Source organism: Oncorhynchus tshawytscha, linkage group LG04 (genome assembly GCF_018296145.1).
Source record: "Oncorhynchus tshawytscha isolate Ot180627B linkage group LG04, Otsh_v2.0, whole genome shotgun sequence".
Taxonomy (NCBI): domain Eukaryota; kingdom Metazoa; phylum Chordata; class Actinopteri; order Salmoniformes; family Salmonidae; genus Oncorhynchus; species Oncorhynchus tshawytscha.
The window spans coordinates 11,228,659-11,248,328 of NC_056432.1; the positions used below are offsets into that span (position 1 = coordinate 11,228,659).

At 43.3% G+C, this 19,670-nt stretch overlaps 1 protein-coding gene across 2 annotated transcripts in view; it reads right to left on the reverse strand.

Annotated features, from left to right (window-relative positions):
* Positions 1 to 17,653, reverse strand: part of LOC112249431 (glutamate receptor ionotropic, delta-2) — a 724,520-nt gene extending 706,867 nt beyond the window's left edge. For both annotated transcript variants that reach the window (XR_006083189.1, XM_042320306.1), the window contains exon 1: positions 16,796 to 17,653. Coding sequence is in view for 1 of the 2 variants with exons in the window: in XM_042320306.1 (XP_042176240.1) it covers positions 16,796 to 16,883 (88 nt within the window). In the remaining variant the exon portion in view is untranslated. The remainder of the gene's footprint in view (positions 1 to 16,795) is intronic.
* Between the last annotated feature and the right edge of the window lie 2,017 nt (positions 17,654 to 19,670).

Genomic DNA, 19,670 nt, shown 5'->3' on the forward strand with positions numbered 1-19,670 from the left:
GAGCCCTCAGCCAGGGTTGGCAGTGAGCCCTCAGCCAGGAGGTAAGTGTAGGAAGTGACCCCTCAGCCAGGGGGTAAGGGTAGGAGGTGAGCCCTCAGCCAGGGGGTAATGGTAGGCAGTGAGCCCTCAGCTAGGGGGTAAGGGTTGACAGTGAGCCCTCAGCTGGGAACCTCCAGACAACAGTTTGATACGACAGGAGGAGGTAAAGGCCTAACCAGGATTAGTGCTTTGACAGGGGACAAAGCTTTACCAGGTGGTGGGAGTATCTGTGGACAGCTGCAGCTGGTGCTGGGAGTGTCTGTGGACAGCTGCAGCTGGTGGTGGGAGTGTCTGTGGACAGCTGCAGCTGGGTGGTGGGAGTATCTGGGGACTGCTGCAGCTGGGTGGTGGGAGTATCTGGGGACAGCTGCAGCTGGGTGGTGGGGTGGGGGTGGGGGTGGTGCTGTGGCGGGGGTACACAAATAGTATCTTGTGTGAACGATTTAAGAGCAGGTTTAATTCCACAAAATAAAGCAAAGATAATATCACGCTCATCCGGGTACTGTACAGCCAATTATCTACACTACAGTAGCATGACTGTGAGAATAATATGTCACTGGCACAGAGTAAACAAGCTCTATTGGCCAGGGGGGGATTTCCAGCTCGCAGGATGAATCCCTACTACAGTAGCGTCAGAATTCCCGTCCTGTCCTATTTTTACCCTACATCCTGTGAGATTACACACACAGTATGAAGGTGCAGTAGCTTCAGCAGAGATCTCTGCTCTAACCTAGCACTGCCTTGGCCAGGTGGCTAATCACAACTCCCATGTGCTTTGATGTGTACGCCACAGCGCTACCCCTAGGGAACCAACCAGGTCGTATCCCACAGGATCTACTTCCCCTTGACCTGGCAGCTGGGCCCTGGGAGATGAGGTGTGGAAGCTGGGATCTTGGGCCTGGGAGCTGAGAAATGGGACCTGGGAGATGGGGTGTGGAAGCTGGGAGCTGGGGCCTGAGAGTTGGGAAATGAGAGATGGGGTATGGGAGCTGGGGCCTGGGAGCTGGGAAATGTGAGATGGGGTGTGGGAGCTGGGGCCTGGGAGATGGGAAATGGAACCTGGAAGATAGGGTGTGGGAGCTGGGAGCTGGGGCCTGGGAGCTGGGAAATGTGACCTGGGAGATGGGGTGTGGGAGCTGGGAGCTGGGACAACCTCCCCCCACCATACCAGAACTCTTCCTAACACCCCCACCTTCCTAGAACTCTTCTTTACACCCTCCCCCCACCATCCTAGAACTCTTCTTTACACAACCCAACCTTCCTAGAACTCTTCTTTACACTCTTCTTTACACCCCCCACCTTCCTAGAACTCATCTTTACACCCCCACCCTCCTAGAACACTTCTTTACACCTTCCCACCTTCCCAGAACTCATCTTTACACCCCCCACCTTCCTAGAATTCTTCTTTACACTCTCCCCCACCATACTAGAACTCATCTTTAAACCCCCATCTTCCTAGAACTCATCTTTACACTCTTCTTTACCCCCCCACCTTCCTAGAACTCTTCATTACACCCTCCCCCACCCTCCTAGAACTCTTCTTTACACCTCCCCACCTTCCCAGAACTCATCTGTACACCCTCCCCCCCCATCTTCCTAGAACTCTTCTTTACACCCCCTACCTTCCTAGAACCCTTCTTTACCCCCCCTCCCCACTTCCAAAACTAATCTTTACACCCCCGCCCTCCTAGAACTCTTCTTTACACCACCCCTCCCTTCCTAGAACTTTTTTTTTTAAACACCGTCCTAGAACTCGTCTTTACAACCCCCACCTTCTTAGAACTCATCTTTACACCCCCCCCCGCCCTCCCAGAACTCTTCTTTACACCCCCCGCCACCATCCTAGAACTCATCTTTACACCCTCACCTTCCTAGAACATTTCTTGACACCCCCACCATACTAGAACTCCTCTTTACACCCCCACCCTCCTAGAACAGTTCTTTATACCCCCAACCTTCCTAGAACTCTTCTTTACACCATCCCCCTCACCATACTAGAATTCTCCTTTACATGCTCCCCACCTCCCCAGAAATCATCTTTACAGCCCCCACCTTCCTAGAATTCTTCTTTACACCCTACACCCCCCCACCATACTAGAACTCATCTTTAAACCCCCCATCTTCCTAGAACTCTTCTTTACACCCCCCACCTTCCTAGAACTCTTCTTTACACCCCCCACCTTCCTAGAACTCATCTTTACACCCCCACCTTCCTAGAATTCTTCTTTACACCCCCCCCCACCATACTAGAACTCTTCTTTACACCCCCACCTTCCTAGAACTCTTCTTTACACCCTCCCCCACCATACTAGAACTCTTCTTTACACCCCCACCTTCCTAGAACTCTTCTTTACACCCCCCACCTTCCTAGAATTCTTCTTTACACCCTCCCCACACCGTACTACAACTCTTCTTTTACACCCCCACCTTCCTAGAACTCTTCTTTACACCCTCCCCCACCCTCCTAGAAATCTTCTTTACATCCCCCTTCCTAGAACTCATATTTACACCCCCACCTTCCTAGAACTCTTCTTTACACCCTCCCCACCATACTAGAACTTTTCTTTACACCCTCCCCCCACCATCCTAGAACTCTTCTTTACACCCCCACCTTCCTAGAACTCTTCTTTACACCCCCCACCTTCCTAGAACTCTTCTTTACACCCTTCCCCCACCATACTAGAACACTTCTTTACACCCTCCCCCACCTTCCTAGAACTCTTCTTTACACCCCCCCCACTTCCGTTAACCCTTCTTTACACCCCCACCGTCCTAGAACTCATCTTTACACCCCCCGCTATCCTAGAACTCTTCTTTACACCACCCCCACCTTCAAAGAACTCTTCTTTACACCCCCACCTTCTAATAACTGAACTTTTCTTTACACCCTGTCTTTACACCCCACCGCCCTCCTAGAACTCTTCTTTACACCCCCCCCCACCTACCTAGAACTCATCTTTACACCCCCACCTTCCTAGAACCCTTCTTTACACCCCCACCTTCCTAGAACTCTTCTTTACACCCCCACCATCCTAGAACAGTTCTTTACACTCCCCACCTTCCTAGAACTCTTCTTTACACCCTCCCCCACCCTACTAGAACTCATCTTTACACCCCCACCCTCCTAGAACTCTTCTTAACACCCCGCACCTTCCTAGAACTCATCTTTACACCCCCCCCACCTTCCTAGAACTCTTCTTTACACCCTCCCCCACCCTCCTAGAAATCTTCTTTACATCCCCCACCTTCCTAGAACTCATATTTACACCCCCACCTTTCTAGAACTCTTCTTTACACCCTCCCCCACCTTCCTAGAACTCTTCTTTACACCCCCCCCCCACCATACTAGAACTTTTCTTTACACCCCCCCCCACCATCCTAGAACTCATCTTTACACCCTCCCCCACCTTCCTAGAACTCTTCTTTACACCCTCCCCCACCTTCCTAGAACTCTTCTTTACATCCTCCCCCAACCATACTAGAACTCTTCTTTATACCCCCCCCTACCTTCCTAGAACTCATCTTTACACACCCCCCACTCTCCTAGAACACTTCTTTACACACCCCCACCTTCCTAGAACACTAATTTACACCCCCCCCCCCACCACCATCCTAGAACTCTTCTTTACACCCTCCCCCACCATCCTAGAACTCATCCTTACACCCCCCACCTTCCTAGAATTCTTCTTGACACCCTCCCCCCCACCATACTAGAACGAACTCTTCTTTACACCCTCCCCCACCATACTCTTTACACCCCCACCTTCCTAGAACTCTTCTTTACACCCACCACCTTCCTAGAACGCTTCTTTACACCCACCACCTTCCTAGAACTCATCTTTAACCCCCACCTTCCTAGAATTCTTCTTTACACCCCCACCTTCCTAGAACTCATCTTTACACCCCCCAGCCCTCCTAGAACTCTTCTTCACACACCCCACCTTCCTAGACCTCATCTTTACACCCCCAGTCCTCCTAGAACTCGTCTTTACACCCCACCGCCCTCCTAGAACTCTTCTTTACACGCCCCCACCTACCTAGAACCCTTCTTTACACCCCCCACCTTCCTAGAACTCTTCTTTACACCCCCACCATCCTAGAACAGTTCTTTACACTCCCCACCTTCCTAGAACTCTTCTTTACACCCTCCCCCACCCTACTAGAACTCATCTTTACACCCCCACCCTCCTAGAACTCTTCCTAACACCCCGCACCTTCCTAGAACTCATCTTTACACCCCCACCTTCCTAGAACTCTTCTTTACACCCTCCCCCACCCTCCTAGAAATCTTCTTTACATCCCCCACCTTCCTAGAACTCATACCCCCCCCCGCCTTTTAAACCCCCACCTTTCTAGAACTCTTCTTTACACCCTCCCCCACCTTCCTAGAACTCTTCTTTACACCCTCCCCCACCATACTAGAACTTTTCTTTACACCCTCCCCCACCATCCTAGAACTCATCTTTACACCCCTCCCCACCTTCCTAGAACTCTTCTTTACACCCTCCCCCACCTTCCTAGAACTCTTCTTTACATCCCCCACCTTCCTAGAACTGTTCTTTACACCCCCACCCTCCTAGAACTCTTCTTTACACCCTCCCCCAACCATCCTTGAACTCGTCTTTACACCACTGCCCCCATCTTAATGATGTTACTGTCCTATTGTATATAGTGTAGTTCTATTGTATATAGTGTAGTCCTATTGTATATAGTGTAGTCCTATTGTATATAGTGTAGTTATATTGTATATAGTGTAGTCCTATTGTATATAGTGTAGTCCTATTGTATATAGTGTAGTCCTATTGTATATAGTGTAGTCCTATTGTATATAGTGTAGTCCTATTGTATATAGTGTAGTTCTATTGTATATAGTGTAGTCCTATTAGCTGCAACACTTCAGTGAGTTGCTCCACTTATATTGGACACAGTGGGGGTCTGAATGATGATGAGGTGGCGGGCAAGGTTTCACCTTTCCTGAGAAAACAGAGCCATGTTCCATTTCAGGGTCACATGAAATCAAAGGAATTAGTGGGGCAAAAACAACAATATCTAGATGATTAGAGTGGGCTTCTCCTAAAGAGGATTTAAAGCTTAACTTTTTAAGATTTACAAGACTTATGCTTAGGACAGGCAGTAATTGAATAAGGTATTTGCATAAGGATTACCGCATGAGTTCTAATTCATTTTATTTAATACAAAGAAAAAAATATCTGTCAAAAGTAAAACTGTCCAAATATGCAACCTTGCATGCTTTGATCTGCTGAAGAAAAGTTTATGGGAATTCTGTCATTATCCCCGACAAAGACATCTAGACATTTCTTTTAAGAATAATCAGATGTTCTGTGGAAATATTTTCAACATCCTTCCATCAATTTCTTGGAATCGAGGATGCCAAGTGCATTGGATAAAGGTAGTAAATACAGTAGTCTATTTCATTAAAGTTGAATATGTATTTCAGCCTAAGCGCAACCTGGCCACTTGGTTTTCTATAAAGTTAATGGATGGGGCTGGAGAAATGGAACCACCCTCAAATTCATAGATGGAGCTATGGAAGGACTGACAATCTGTGAGATGGAATCAACATGAATATTGCACAGCAGTAGCCATTTCAGATTACACCTAAAAATAACTCTAATACATAAACAATAATTTCCTTATGCTTATAATGTAGAGGAACGATGGGGTTAGAAACATAGGAGAATGGGAGGAAGAGAGCAGCAAGGGTTAAATATTTCAGCACTCTGGCTCTTCTTCATCTAAGAGACGACAGGTGAAACGGGGGGGCAGAAGACAAAGATATCTGAAGGCTTTCTACCCATTGTGACTTTGAGGTGAAGAGGGGAGGTGACAAGGGGAGAAAGTGAGAGGGCCTGGAGAGAAGGGAAGAGAAAACAACAAATGAAAGTAAAAGGCCAGAGGGCTCTAAAGAAGGCAGGGTAATGATTACCACAGACACAGCCTCTCCCAAGGAGGCTCAGCTCCATCTCTCTCTGTCTGGAGAGAGTAATGTGGTGCTTGGTAAAGCCAGGCATTTCTCTCCTGGCCTGACAGATTTCATCCCCTTCTTGTTCAACTGTTTTGTCACTGTTATGTTGAGTATGACTTGTATTTACTGTAAAAAAAAAATATATATATATATATATTTTGTTGCATTTTTTGTTTCCCTCTTGCTAGTCAGAGCTGTTTGTCCAACAACAATGACGTCCTGACTACAAATGATATAGTCAACCAATAAACCACATATTGGTCCTTTGGGTGGTGGACCATTCTTGATACACACAGAAAACTGTTGAGCATGAAAAACCCAGCAGCGTTGCAGTTCTTGACACACGCCAATCCAACTGTATTTTGATGCAGTACTTAATACTGTATAATAACAATGACTGCTTGCATCTGTGAGCCTGGTTGTTCCGTGCTATGTGTAAAAGACCAGGGTTAAAGATGAATACTGAGGCAAAATGTAACTACTAGATTAATGTTGAGGTGAACTGTAACCACTACATTAATGCTGAGGTAAACTGTAACCACTAGATTAATGCTGAGGTAAACTGTAACCACTAAACACTAGATTAACGCTGAGGTAAACTGTAACCACAAGATTAATACTGAGGTGAACTCTAACCTCTAGATTAATACTGAGGTAAACTGTAACCACAAGATAAATGCTGAGGTAAACTGTAACCAGTAGATTAATGCTGAGGTAAACTATAACCACTAACCAGTAGATTAATACTCAGGTATACTGTAACCACTAACCACTACATTAACCCTGAAGTAAACTGTAATGACTACATTAATGCTGAGGTAAACTGTAACCATTAAGCACTAGATTAACGCTGAGGTAAACTGTAACCATTAAGCACTAGGTTAACGCTGAGGTAAACTGTAACTACTAGATTAATCCAGGTGAAAGCTATGATCCCTTATTGATGGCACTTGTTAAATCCACTTCAATCTGAATAGATGAAGACGAGGAGAGAGGTTAAAGAAGGTTTTTAAGCCTTGAGACAATTGAGACATGGATTGTGTATATGTGCCATTGAGAGGATAAATGGGCAAAACAAAATATTTAAGTGTCTTTGAACATGGTATGGTAGTAGGTACCAGGCGCACCGTTTTGAGTGTTTCAAGAACTGTAATGCTGCAGTTATTTTCATGCTAATCAGTTTCCCATACTTATCAAGAATGGTCTACCACCCAAAGGACATCCAGCCAACTTGAGACAACTGTGGGAAGCATTGGAGTCAACATGGGCCAGCATCCCTGGGGAACGCTTCCGACACCTTGTAGTGTCCATGCCCGTTGAAAAGAGACTGTTCTGAGGCGGAAAATGTTTTGTACACTCAGTGTAGATTGGAAAGATGACTGGAGCAACAACGATTCAAGGTGAATCAGAAGGCGATGTCCAAGCCTTTGCAACAATATCAAATCAAATCAAATTTGTATTGGTTACATACACATGGTTAGCAGATGTTAATGCAAGTGTAGCGGAATACTTGTGCCATATACTGTATGTCTGGATCATTGTTATTGACTATTAATTGAAATGGGTCAGCTAACCTCCGTTGTTCAGCTAATTGGCACTCATAATTTTAGGGAAACTCAAATCTTTTGTCTGTCTTTAGTTAGTGCGTAAAACAAAATGGTTCATTATTTCATTACAAAAACAAATATCTTGTCCCAATTGAATAAGTCTTCTTTGGGATTTCTATTGATTCTATTCATATTTCAGCAACAAAAAAATTCTACATTCTATTCATTTCTTACTACCTAACTGGAACTGAGGGGGAATCAGACAACCCAGGTGAAACCTTTGTATTCACAGTTAATTCTGTCAGTCCAGGAGAGAATAAAACCTGACACACAATTAACCATGCTTAACATTTTCCATTCAAGAATATGTATAATAATCATTATCATGTACCAGGGAAATAATGCCTTCCGCGCGAGCCTTGATTGGCGTGCTTACTGTACTGCGGTGCTGCAGTCAACTGGGACCTTGTCCTTGTTCACTAAACACACAGGAAATTACTCTCGTTTTCAACATGAGGGCTTTGAAAATACGATGCAGCTGAGAAATGTTCTCTGCCATGCACCCTCTGAATAATGGAGAAATATGTCCAGCTAACTCATGTACTGTATATTAATATAATATATGCTGTTCAGCGGATGGTTCTATCCAAAGCAGCTAACACGGTAGTGCGTGCATACATTTTCGTAGTGGTGGCCCCAGCGGGAATCGCACCAATGATCCTGACAATGCAAGCTTGGTCCTTTTCAGCCAATCTTGGTAAATTCAGTGCGATTTGCTTAATTTTTTTGTGCAGTGTGAGCAATCCAAAGGAACTCAGACCCCTCAAAAGACCCACCGAAGCGAACCTACAGTAACCTCTCAAGAGCTGGTCTGAGTTCGGTTCCCTGAAATCCCAAGGTTTGGTTCCCTTTTTTACGGCAACGTGAACACAAGGCTCTCCAGGTTCGCTTGTCATTATTCCCGCACCACACACTAAGCTACAGCAACACAATTTCCCATAACCCATCACATTGGTGCCACAAAAGAGAGAAGATTATGAAATAACGTGTGCTGTTTTTGGATATTGATTAACGAGTGTCAAGGATGCACAGAAATTCCAAACTTGTGGAGTTTTATACTGACACTATTACTTGTTTGCAATATGTGATATATAGGCTAAGAGAGCTTCATAAATTGTTTATTCGATTTTGGGGTTTGAATTGTGAGAAGACAGCAATATTTTGGGAGAATCACAATATAGGTTACAAAATCAATGCTTGCTCTTAAAGTAGCCTACATTGGGTGAACAGTTTTCAATTACCACTAATATTAACATGTTAATGTTATCTTCTGATAATAATTATTATGTTTCATGTTTTAACTAAATGCAATCTATTAGCTTTCAGAATGAAAGTAGGTATATCTAGCTGTCCGTAACACGTTCTGATGGAATGGCTTGTTCTGCTCTTTGTCAAAACCCAGAGTGCATTGAGTGAATGTTGGGAAAGGATCTTGGTTCCTTTCTAAACATAACAATGTGAAAGCAAAGACAGTAATTTTGCCTTTTTTTTAACCTCAGAGTCCCCTTTAAAGAGGAGTGAGATCGGTTATTTTGAAAAGCACTACAATTCCTTCAGAAAGTATTCACACCCCTTGACTTTTTTGTTGTGTTACAAAGTGAAATTAAAATGGATTTAATTGTAATTTTCTTGTCAACGATTTACAAAAAATACTCAGATTTTAGTCAAAACTGTAACTCGGCCACTCAGGAACATTCACCGTCTTCTTGGTATGCAACTCCAGTGTAGATTTGGCCTTATGTTTTAGGTTATTGTCCTGCAGAAAGGTGAATTCATCTCCCAGTGTCAATGGAAAGCAGACTGAACCAGGTTTCGTCTAGGATATTGCCTGTGCTTAGCTCCATTCCGTTTATTTTTGTATCCTGAAAAACTCCCCAGTCCTAAAAGATTACAAGCATACCCATAACATGACGCAGCCACCACTATGATTGAAAATGCGGAGAGTGGTACTCAGTAATGTGTTGTATTGGATTCCCCCAAACATAACACATTGTATTCAGGACAAAAAGTGAATTGCTTTGCCACATTTTTGCAGTATTACTTTAACGCCTTGTTGCAAACAGGATGCATGTTTTGGAATATTTGTATTATGTACAGGCTTCCTTCTTTTCACTCTGTCATTTAGGTTAGTATTGTGGAGTTACTACAATGTTGTTGATCCATCCTCAGTTTTCTCCTATCTCAGCCATTAAAGTCCGTAACTGTTTTAAAGTCACCATTGGCCTCATGGTGAAATCACTGAGCGGTTTACTTCCTCTTTCCGACACCATGCTCAAAGGGATATTGAATGTCTGCTTTTTTTTTACCCATCTAACAATAGATTCCCTTCTTTGTGAGGCATTGGAAAACCTCCCTTGTTTTTGTGGTTGAATCTGTATTTGTAATTTTTTTATTTCACCTTCATTTAACCAGGTAGGCTAGTTGAGAACAAGTTCTCATTTACAACTGCAACCTGGCCAAGATAAAGCAAAGCAGTGTGACACAGACAACAACACAGAGTTACACATGGAATAACATGGAATAAATAATAAACAAGCCAATAACACAATAAACAAGTCAATGACACAGTGGAAAAAAGAAAGTCTATATACAGTGTGTACAAATGGCATGAGGAGGTAGGCAATAAATAGGCCATAGTAGCGAAGAATTACGATTTAGCAGATTAACACTGGAGTGATAAATGAGCAGATGATGATGTGCAAGTAGAGATACTGGTGTGCAAAAGAGCAGAAAAGTAAATAAAAACAGTATGGGGATGAGGTAGGTAGATTGGGTGGGCTATTTACAGATGGACTGTGTACAGCTGCAGCGATCGGTTAGCAGCTCAGATAGATGGTGTTTAAAGTTGGCGAGGGAAATATAAGTCTCCAGCTTCAGCGATTTTTGCAATTCGTTCCAGTCACTGGCAGCAGAGAACTGGAAGGAAAGGCGGCCAAATGAGGTGTTGGCTTTGGGGATGATCAGTGAGATATACCTGCTGTAACGTGTGCTACGGGTGGGTGTTGTTATCGTGACCAGTGAGCTGAGATAAGGCGGAGCTCTACCTAGCATAGACTTATAGACGACCTGGAGCCAGTGGATCTGGCGACGAATATGTAGCAAGGGCCAGCCAACTAGAGCATACAGGTCGCAGTGGTGGGTGGTATAAGGTGATTTGGTAACAAAACAGATGGCACTGTGATAGACTGCATCCAGTTTTCTGAATAGCTATTTTGTAGATGACATCGCTGAAGTCGAGGATCGGTAGGATAGTCAGTTTTACTAGGGTAAGTTTGGCAGAGTGAGTGAAGGAGGCTTTATTGCGAAATAGAAAGACGATTCTAGATTTGACTTTGGATTGGAGATTTTTAATATGAGTCTGGAAGGAGAATTTACAGTCTAGCCAGACACCTAGGTATTTATAGTTGTCCACATATTCTAGGTCAGAACCGTCCAGGGTGGTGATGCTAGTCAGGCGGGCGGGTGCAGGCAGCGAACGTTTGAAAAGCATGCATTTGGTTTTACTAACGTTTAAGAGCAGTTGGAGGCCACGGAAGGAGTGTTGTATGGCATTGAAGCTTGTTTGGAGGTTAGTTAGCACAGTGTCCAAGGAAGGGCCAGAAGTATACAGAATGGTATCGTCTGCGTAGAGGTGGATCAGGGAATCACCCGCAGCAAGAGCGACATCATTGATATATACAGAGAAAAGAGTCGGCCCGAGAATTGAACCCTGTGGCACCCCCATAGAGACTGCCAGAGGTCCGGACAACAGGCTCTCCGATTTGACACACTGAACTCTGTCTGCAAAGAAGTTGGTCAACCAGACGGGGCAGTCATTTGAGAAACCAAGGCTGTTGAGTCTGCAGATAAGAATACAGTGATTGACAGAGTCGAAAGCCTTGGCCAGGTCGATGAAGATGGCTGCACTGTACTGTCTTTTATCGATGGCGGTTATGATGTCGTTTAGGACCTTGAGCGTGGCTGAGATGCACCCGTGAAACCAGATTGTACAGCGGAGAACAGACGGTGGCATTCGAAATGGTCAGTGACCTGTTTATTAGCTTGGCTTTTGAAGACTTTAGAGATGCAGGGTAGGATAGATAAGGGTCTGTAGCAGTTTGGGTCTAGAGTGTCACCCCCTTTGAAGAGGGGGATGACCGCAGCAGCTTTCCAATCCTTGGGGATCTCGGACGATACGAAGGAGAGGTTGAACAGGCTGGTAATAGGGGTTGCAACAATGGCGACGGATAGTTTTAGAAAGAGAGGGTCCAGATTGTCTGGCCCAACTGATTTGTACGGGTCCAGGTTTAGAAGGTCTTTGCAGCTCATCTGCTATCTGGATTTAGGCGAAGGAGAAGCTGGGGAGGCTCGGGCGAGTAGCTGCGGGGGGGGGGGGCAGAGTTGTTGCCCGGGGTTGGAGTAGCCAGGAGGAAGGCATGGCCAGCCGTAGAGAAATGCTTATTGAAATGTTTGATTATCATGGGTTTATCAGTGGTGACCGTGTTACCTAGTCTCATTGCAGTGGGCAGCTGGGAGGAGGTGCTCTTGTTCTCCATGGACTTTACAGTGTCTCAAAACTTTTTGGAGTTAGAGCTACAGATGCAAATTTCTGTTTGAAAAAGCTAGCCTTTGCTTTCCTGACTGACTGCGTGTATTGGTTCCTGATTCACTGCATAACTGAGGGACCTTACAGAAAATTGTATGTGTGGAGTATAGATATGAGGTAGTCATTCAAAAATTATGTTAAACATTATTATTGCACACTCACTGAGTCCATGCAACTTATCATGTGACTTGTAAATTAAGCATATTTTTACTCCTGAACTTATTAAGCCTTGCCATAACAAATGGGTTGAATACTTATTGATTCAAGGCATTTCAGCATTTCATTTTTTATTAATTTGAAAAAATATTTGAAAAACATAATTCCACTTTGACATTATGGTGTATTGTGTGTAGGTCAGTTACACAAAATCTCAATTTAATCCATTTTAAATTCAGGCTGTAACAAAACAAAATGTGGAAAAAGACCAGGGGTGTGAATACTTTCTGAAGGCACCGTATATGTGAAAACACCCTAGGCCACACAGGACCAGCATACTATCTATATGGCATACACAGCACAGTCCTCAGGCCTACAATAAGAGAACTGGTAAAACACATGAATGACTTGGTTTCCTGTCTGCCTCTCTAGCTATGTTCTTTATTCACTTCTCTCTCATTTATCTACAACCAACGTTTTCCCTGTTAACATAAAGGTTAAAGTCTTGTAAAATAAAAAGTAGGATGTATGTATCTGTACACAGCATGCTCAATGATTTATGAGCATATGAAGCTCTGTGGCCCTTCTAGTTTATTTAACCAGGAAAAAGACCCTTGAGGTTAGAAACCTCTTTTATTGGTTCTAGGTAGGGCTAAAGTGCAGGAGTGCCAGAGTTAGTGAGTGGTAGTGGTGCATGTGTTCCCATTTGCCATGTGTGTTTTGGGACTGGCCCACTGGGAAAACCAACAGAGATTTCTGGAGGACGATTCACCCCAGTGAACTGTGAGGAAAGCAGAATGTAAAAGACTTAGCATGACCCGTTAGTGGAGTCGTGCAGCCAAGCCAGTGGACCAACTTACCATGGCAACTAATTGAGCATATCCTGGAACTATCAGCAGGCTTTTGAAGTCAATCAGTCAATTAGAAATATATGGCATGATGAACATACAGGCTAGCAGAGCCTCCCCCCTTCGCTGGGAGCTCCATCGAGGATCACACTTACTTGTGCTACCGTTTGCCTTTATAACCAGGATCGTTAAATAGTGCTGTAAATTTACTGTCAACTCTCTCTACGCTCGGAAAACATGCAAAACTGCTCTTGAATGGAGGCAAGGTTATTGCTACATGCCTAACTGTCCCATTGGCTTCCCGTCCACACACACACACACACACACACACACACAGCTGGCATCGGCATGCTGAGGTTAGCCTGGGCATTAGGAGGGGATTAAGCCAAAAACCTTTACAACACACATACTCCTCATCATCAGTTTGTTCTTGGGATAAGGGCCTCGATTGTTCTCCAAATATAGCATGTTTGAAATGGCCCAGTTCACCTGACCTACCCTACCTTACCTGCTGACTGTTTACAGGGTTAGACTCCATGTTATTCCACCGTAGATTCAAAATACATTTTGTAATAATAAGGATGGAAACAAAATGTAGAAGAGAAAGAATTAATGTAATAAATTGCAATGATATACTTTAGCTTGTCTCGTGTAAAGCCTTGTGGCAGTACGTTATTCTGGAAAAGGATATTCTAAAGGATATTTGAATTCAATTTGAATAAATACAGGGGAGGCAGCGATTGCAGAAAAGTACTGAAAACAGGATTTTCTTTAGCATACATTACCTGAAACCCCTCACAATCACTCAACATACTATATGTCTATGTCACATCCAGTACTGCAGTCAGACATCCTAACACAGAGGAAATCTGAGGTGTTAAATCTTCTGCAAAAAAAAACACGGAGTTGCAGATCTGTTAGAGCTCACAGATACATAACCTGATAGGCGGATAGATAGGAATCCCTTCACACAAACGTGCTCATTGTTAAAAAGGAAGGAATCTTGACAGCTGAGAAAACAGGTTAGCAAAACACCCAGGAACATCCCATTCTAAAGGCCCACATGTTTCAATTCCACTACCATGGCAAAGGCAAAGATGGAACAGTGGATCAAATTCTCTCTTATATTACAGCTGAATAAAACAGCCTCTCGAACCACACATTCTCCCTGAGGAAGATCTAACCTATCATTCGGTTCAGATCATAAATAATGTGAAAATTATATGATTTAAAAGATAAATAATAAATATGTTTTTCCCTTCTCAGGAGTATTGGGAAGTGTTGAATATTAATACAAAATGACCGTTTGAAAGGCTATAAAGACTCAGAACAACCACTAGGGGGGGGATTATAATAAACCTAACCCTCCAGCATTTCGAGTTGTGCACATTAGATTTGACCAGGTGCAAAACATAAACAGAGGCATCCACTTTAAACAGGGAATCATGAACCTTAAGCGGGGGCAACAAAGTAGCCTGAAGTGGGACTGTCGTGCGGGAATGTTTGCCTCCTCTGCATTAGTGCATGGTGAGCGGGTGGATGTGGTGTGTGAGGACGGTGCCAGGCAGCTCGGATAATACCAGGGACTTTGTTGCTTTCCAGCGACATAAATCACAGTGACTTACTGAATAGCCTCATAAAGCGCCGGGCCATTGCGATGCAGTGCACGGCGCACGGGCTCTCCCTTCAGCATGCAGATCATTAGAAGGCTCCTCGGTGATCAAGTAATGCGCGCAAAATGAAAATGCCTACCTAAAATTCCCGCGTCACAGGAAAGGATAATGCGGTAGTGCTATCTCTGGGTTGACGTCAGGGTTCTCCCCCCCCATTCTTTCTTTAACAGCAACAAAGAGATTAGAAAGGGATTACTTCTGACATCGTCAAAGTGATGCTTAATATACTGTAGCTTTTCATTCCCCTGACCTTCCACTCGTTTAGGTAGACAATGTAGGCCTAAAGACTTAAATTAAAGCATTTTGTTCCACAATAATTAGGCCTACCATGTTGTTTTTTATGCTGTCTTGCTTGATTTCTCACTTGATCGTGCAATGCAAGGATATATCAAAACAAACAAGTGGCCTATAGTCTGCCATTTCCACCAGGGAGGGTAAGGATAAGGGTAACCTTTCATGTAGTGATTCTAAATACAAACGTCAAAGAATGGAAACGAACTATCGATTGAGGGTTGGGAATTAAACAAAGACTCAAAAACACAACCAAATGATACTTATCGAGGATAAGAGAACAAAAAACGGGTTATTGGCATTCAGATGAAAAAGAAGGACATTTAAAGTAGGCTTCGTTAAAACCGGGAAAATATTCAATATAAATAGGATAAATATTCCCCGTTTTTCATTGGAGTAAACTAACCTTGCCCAAAGACCGTCCATAAACGAATCCCTGATCTTGACAAACAGCTACAAATAAACTCATGTAAATCACCTTGGCGTACCTTGGCTAATGTTTCTGATGCATTAAATCGACTTTTGTCAGGTGTGCAACAAGTCAGAAATGCATTGCAAAATAATGACCTCACAATAGGCTATCAGAGTATTGGGGGTTGGAATAATCAAATATAAAGAAGGCCAATGTACTAAACAGGTTAAGGGATTACAAGCTAATATATAGAAATAGTGGTTTTAGATTAGGTAAACCTGTAGATTTTTATGTTAAGCACATAGCCTCTAGGCCTGTAGCTCTATCGGGGTTATCTTGCTTGTAACATTTTATAACCATCAGTGTGCTGCAAGGTGCGATCGTTGACCCTAAATTGGTGTGCATCTCTCTCTCACGCACACACACACACACACACACGAGTGGATTTTCCCCCATTTGATATCACAATTCATGTCCATCCAAATAGTAACCTATATACATGCGCACAAGACATGCACGATGCAGACATCTCTCAGCTGACCCTTCTCTTACATCCTACATGATAAGAAGTATCTAACAACAATTTTCCTACACCCCTTTTCGATATGCCACTCAACATGACCACACTTCCCACAGTGGTAGGCACGGGCCTATATTGTTAAGGCTATTCCAGCTGCATTGCACGTAGGTTACACGTAAATGTGGATACATTGTTTCAAGAAATAGAATATCAGCATATTCCTCCCTAATCCGCAGACATCACGGACTTTTCACATCACCTGTTTTCAGGTAGCAGGCGATTTGAGACAGTAAACACAATACCCATAGGCTAATCACTATGTTCATATTACATTTTAGTTCTTCACATTTCCCGCCTTTACGTTATTAAATATAAAAACATGAGATGAAATACCCAAAACTCAGCAGGCAACTTCATTAGCCATTATGCGCAATGGCGCATGCTGTTAAATACATTATTATTATTTTTTTGTGGGGGGGGGGGGATTAATTGCTTATATTTAATAATAGTGTATCCGTGTACCAATATCATGCTACGGGAACTGACAATGTCCACACCGTTAGTGGTGTGTGGTGGTACAAATTATTTGCGTATACCAAAAATCTATGCAGAGGCAAATCTATGCACAGAGGCATGGCATCCTTATTAGCCTACTGATGTTGGAAGAAGGCAACTTACCGATGTGTATGATTGAATCAGAAAGCACGGGCTCCCACTCCTGACTCCAAATTATGGCAAGGAACAACACTGCTGAAACAACTTTCATGTCTCCCACAGTTTAAGGCTATTTTCCCAAGAAGCGCCGAACAAGATGCGTGTGATTTGCTAGTTTTAAATCCCGAAGAACCAAGATTTAGTCCATATAGGGATGGATCTATCTCTTGATGGAGTTTGCTTCTTGACTTGAATGTAGCTGTTCTCAGTTAAAAGGTAAGAGATATCCAGTTACCCTGTTAAAAAATCCAGTTACATCAAATCATGCCGAAAGCTATGGGGTTCTCCACAGCCGCTTCCAACGCTGACGCAACCGATCAATCCAAAACTGGGGGTGAATGCAAGCCAAATGCAATGTTTGCTAAATATTAGGAAAGCACGGGTTTGCTTTTTTCATACGCAGGTCCTGGGCTGATTTGGTCGAGACCGTAGATTCTGCTTCAGACACGACGCATTTTGCAAGCTTTAATGAATAAAACGAAACGCAAAACTTCAATTTTCATGCGGATTCTAAAACTGTATCCATCACTGCCATTTAAGACGTAAAAAATTAGAACTCATTCATATTTAACAAGGACCACCATATTCCGAAATACTGGCAAGCTATAGGGACCACTCTTTTCTGCGACAGAAAATCAAGTGAAAATTCGCCACGGTGCGCGCGATGACCGCTCCGCATGCGGATTGTCTCTAGCAGTCGGAGGATGAGGTATACTGTGTGGGAGAAGGCCCTGTAGAGAGCCAACTACACGGACAGCAGCAGTTGCCAGCCGCGCATTGTCTGGACCAGAGTTACCTGGGAGGATGACTGACGGAGGCAGGGAGAGATGCACAGAGGGCGGGGGGTAGGCTATCTAAAATGAACCGAGAGGGGTAATCTGGCCAAGCTCCGCCCTGGTTCAGTGGCGGGCACTCCATCTCCATCGGTCTCATAAATGGGGGGTCCCTGGGCATAATCTTAATCTGATGACGATCCTGGATTAAGGATCCTGGAGGATAACACTTTGGCACGTGATCGCTTTTGAACAATAGCCTACATTTCAGGAAGTGAAGGTGGGAAATAAGGGAAATCAGTTTGTGTTTTAAATGTCTATCTTTTCAATCAAATGTCATTGTTTCACAACTGTCATTGCCCCATAACTTTCATGCAACATGGATGTTCACTAAAGAAGACTGATTGCACTAGAGTGGAAACTGGACATAGTTTACACATTGTAAAAAGTAACTGCTTAACTCATTAAAGAAATTGAGTAGTCGCTACTAAAAAATATCCAATGGTCAATAGAACTAAAATCATAAAAGTGGAACTAACTCATATGTCAATAAGATTTCTAGTCACTTAATGTTTTTGAGTACAGTTCAATTGTAGGTTATTGAGTAAATATAACTATACTGAACAAAAATATAAACACAACATGCAACAATTTCAACAATTTTACTGAGTTACAGTTCACATAAGGAAATCAGTCAAATGAAATAAACTCATTAGGCCCTAATCTAAGACTGGGCAGTGTCGTAGCCGTACTATAGGTGGGCCTGGGAGGACATAGGTCTACCCACTTGGGAGCAAGGCCCACCCACTAAGAATTAGTTTTAACCCACAAAAGGGCTTTATTATAGACAGAAATACTCCTCAGTTTCATCAACTGTCCAGGTGGCTGGTCTCAGACGATCCTGCAGGTGAAGAATCCCGATGTGGAGGTCAGCGTGCCAATTGCACGCTCCCTCAAAACATGAGACATTTGGTATTTTATTAGGATCCCCATTAGCTGTTGCAAAAGCAGCAGCTACTCTTCCTGGGGTCCAACACAAAACATGAAACATGACATAATACAGAACATTAATAGACAAGAACAGCTCAAGGACAGAACTACATACATATTTAAAAAGGCACACGTAGCATGTCAACATGTCAATGCATACACACAAACTATCTAGGTCAAATAGGGGAGAGGTGTTGTGCCGCGAGGTGTTGCTTTATCTGTTTTTTGAAACCAGGTTTGCTGTTTATTGGAGCAATATGAAATGGAACAGAGCTTTCTTGAATTTGTTCGGGATTTGGGGACTGTGAAAAGACCCCTGGTGGCATGTCTGGTGGGGTAAGTGTGTGTGTCAGAGCTGTGTGTAAGTTGACTATGCAAGCAATTTGAGATTTTCAACACATTCATGTTTCTTATAAAATGAAGAAGTGATGCAGTCAGTCTCTCCTCAACTCTTAGCCAAGAGATACTGGCATGCATAGTATTTATATCAGACATCTGTGGCATTGTGTTGTGTGACAAAACTGCACATTTTAGAGAGGCCGTTTATTTTCCCCCTGCACAAGGTGCACCTGTATAATGATCATGCTGTTTCATCAGCTGCTTGATATGCCACACCTTTCAGGTTGATGGATTATTTTGGCAAAGGAGACATGCCACGAACAGGGATGTCAACACAACTTGAGAGAAATAAGCTTTTTTGTGCATATGGAACATTCCTGGGATCTTTTATTTCACCTCATGAAACATGGGACCAACACTTTACATGTTGTATTTATGTTTTTGTTCAGTATATTTATTTATGTTCTGCTAATCTAAAGTTGCGTTTTTACAAGTTATGGTTATTTAATATTTTAAAGTCAATATAACATGTATTAAATAAATTGTTCTTACTTGATTCTATAGTTTTACATCTTTATGTAAAATAATAAAGAAGTAGTCAGACATTGATTACCAATTGTGCGCCGCCCTATAGGACTCCCGATCACGGCCGGTTGTGATACAGCCCGGGATCAAACCCGGGTATGTAGTGACTCCTCTACCACTGTGATGCAGTGCCTTAGACCGCTGCGCCACTC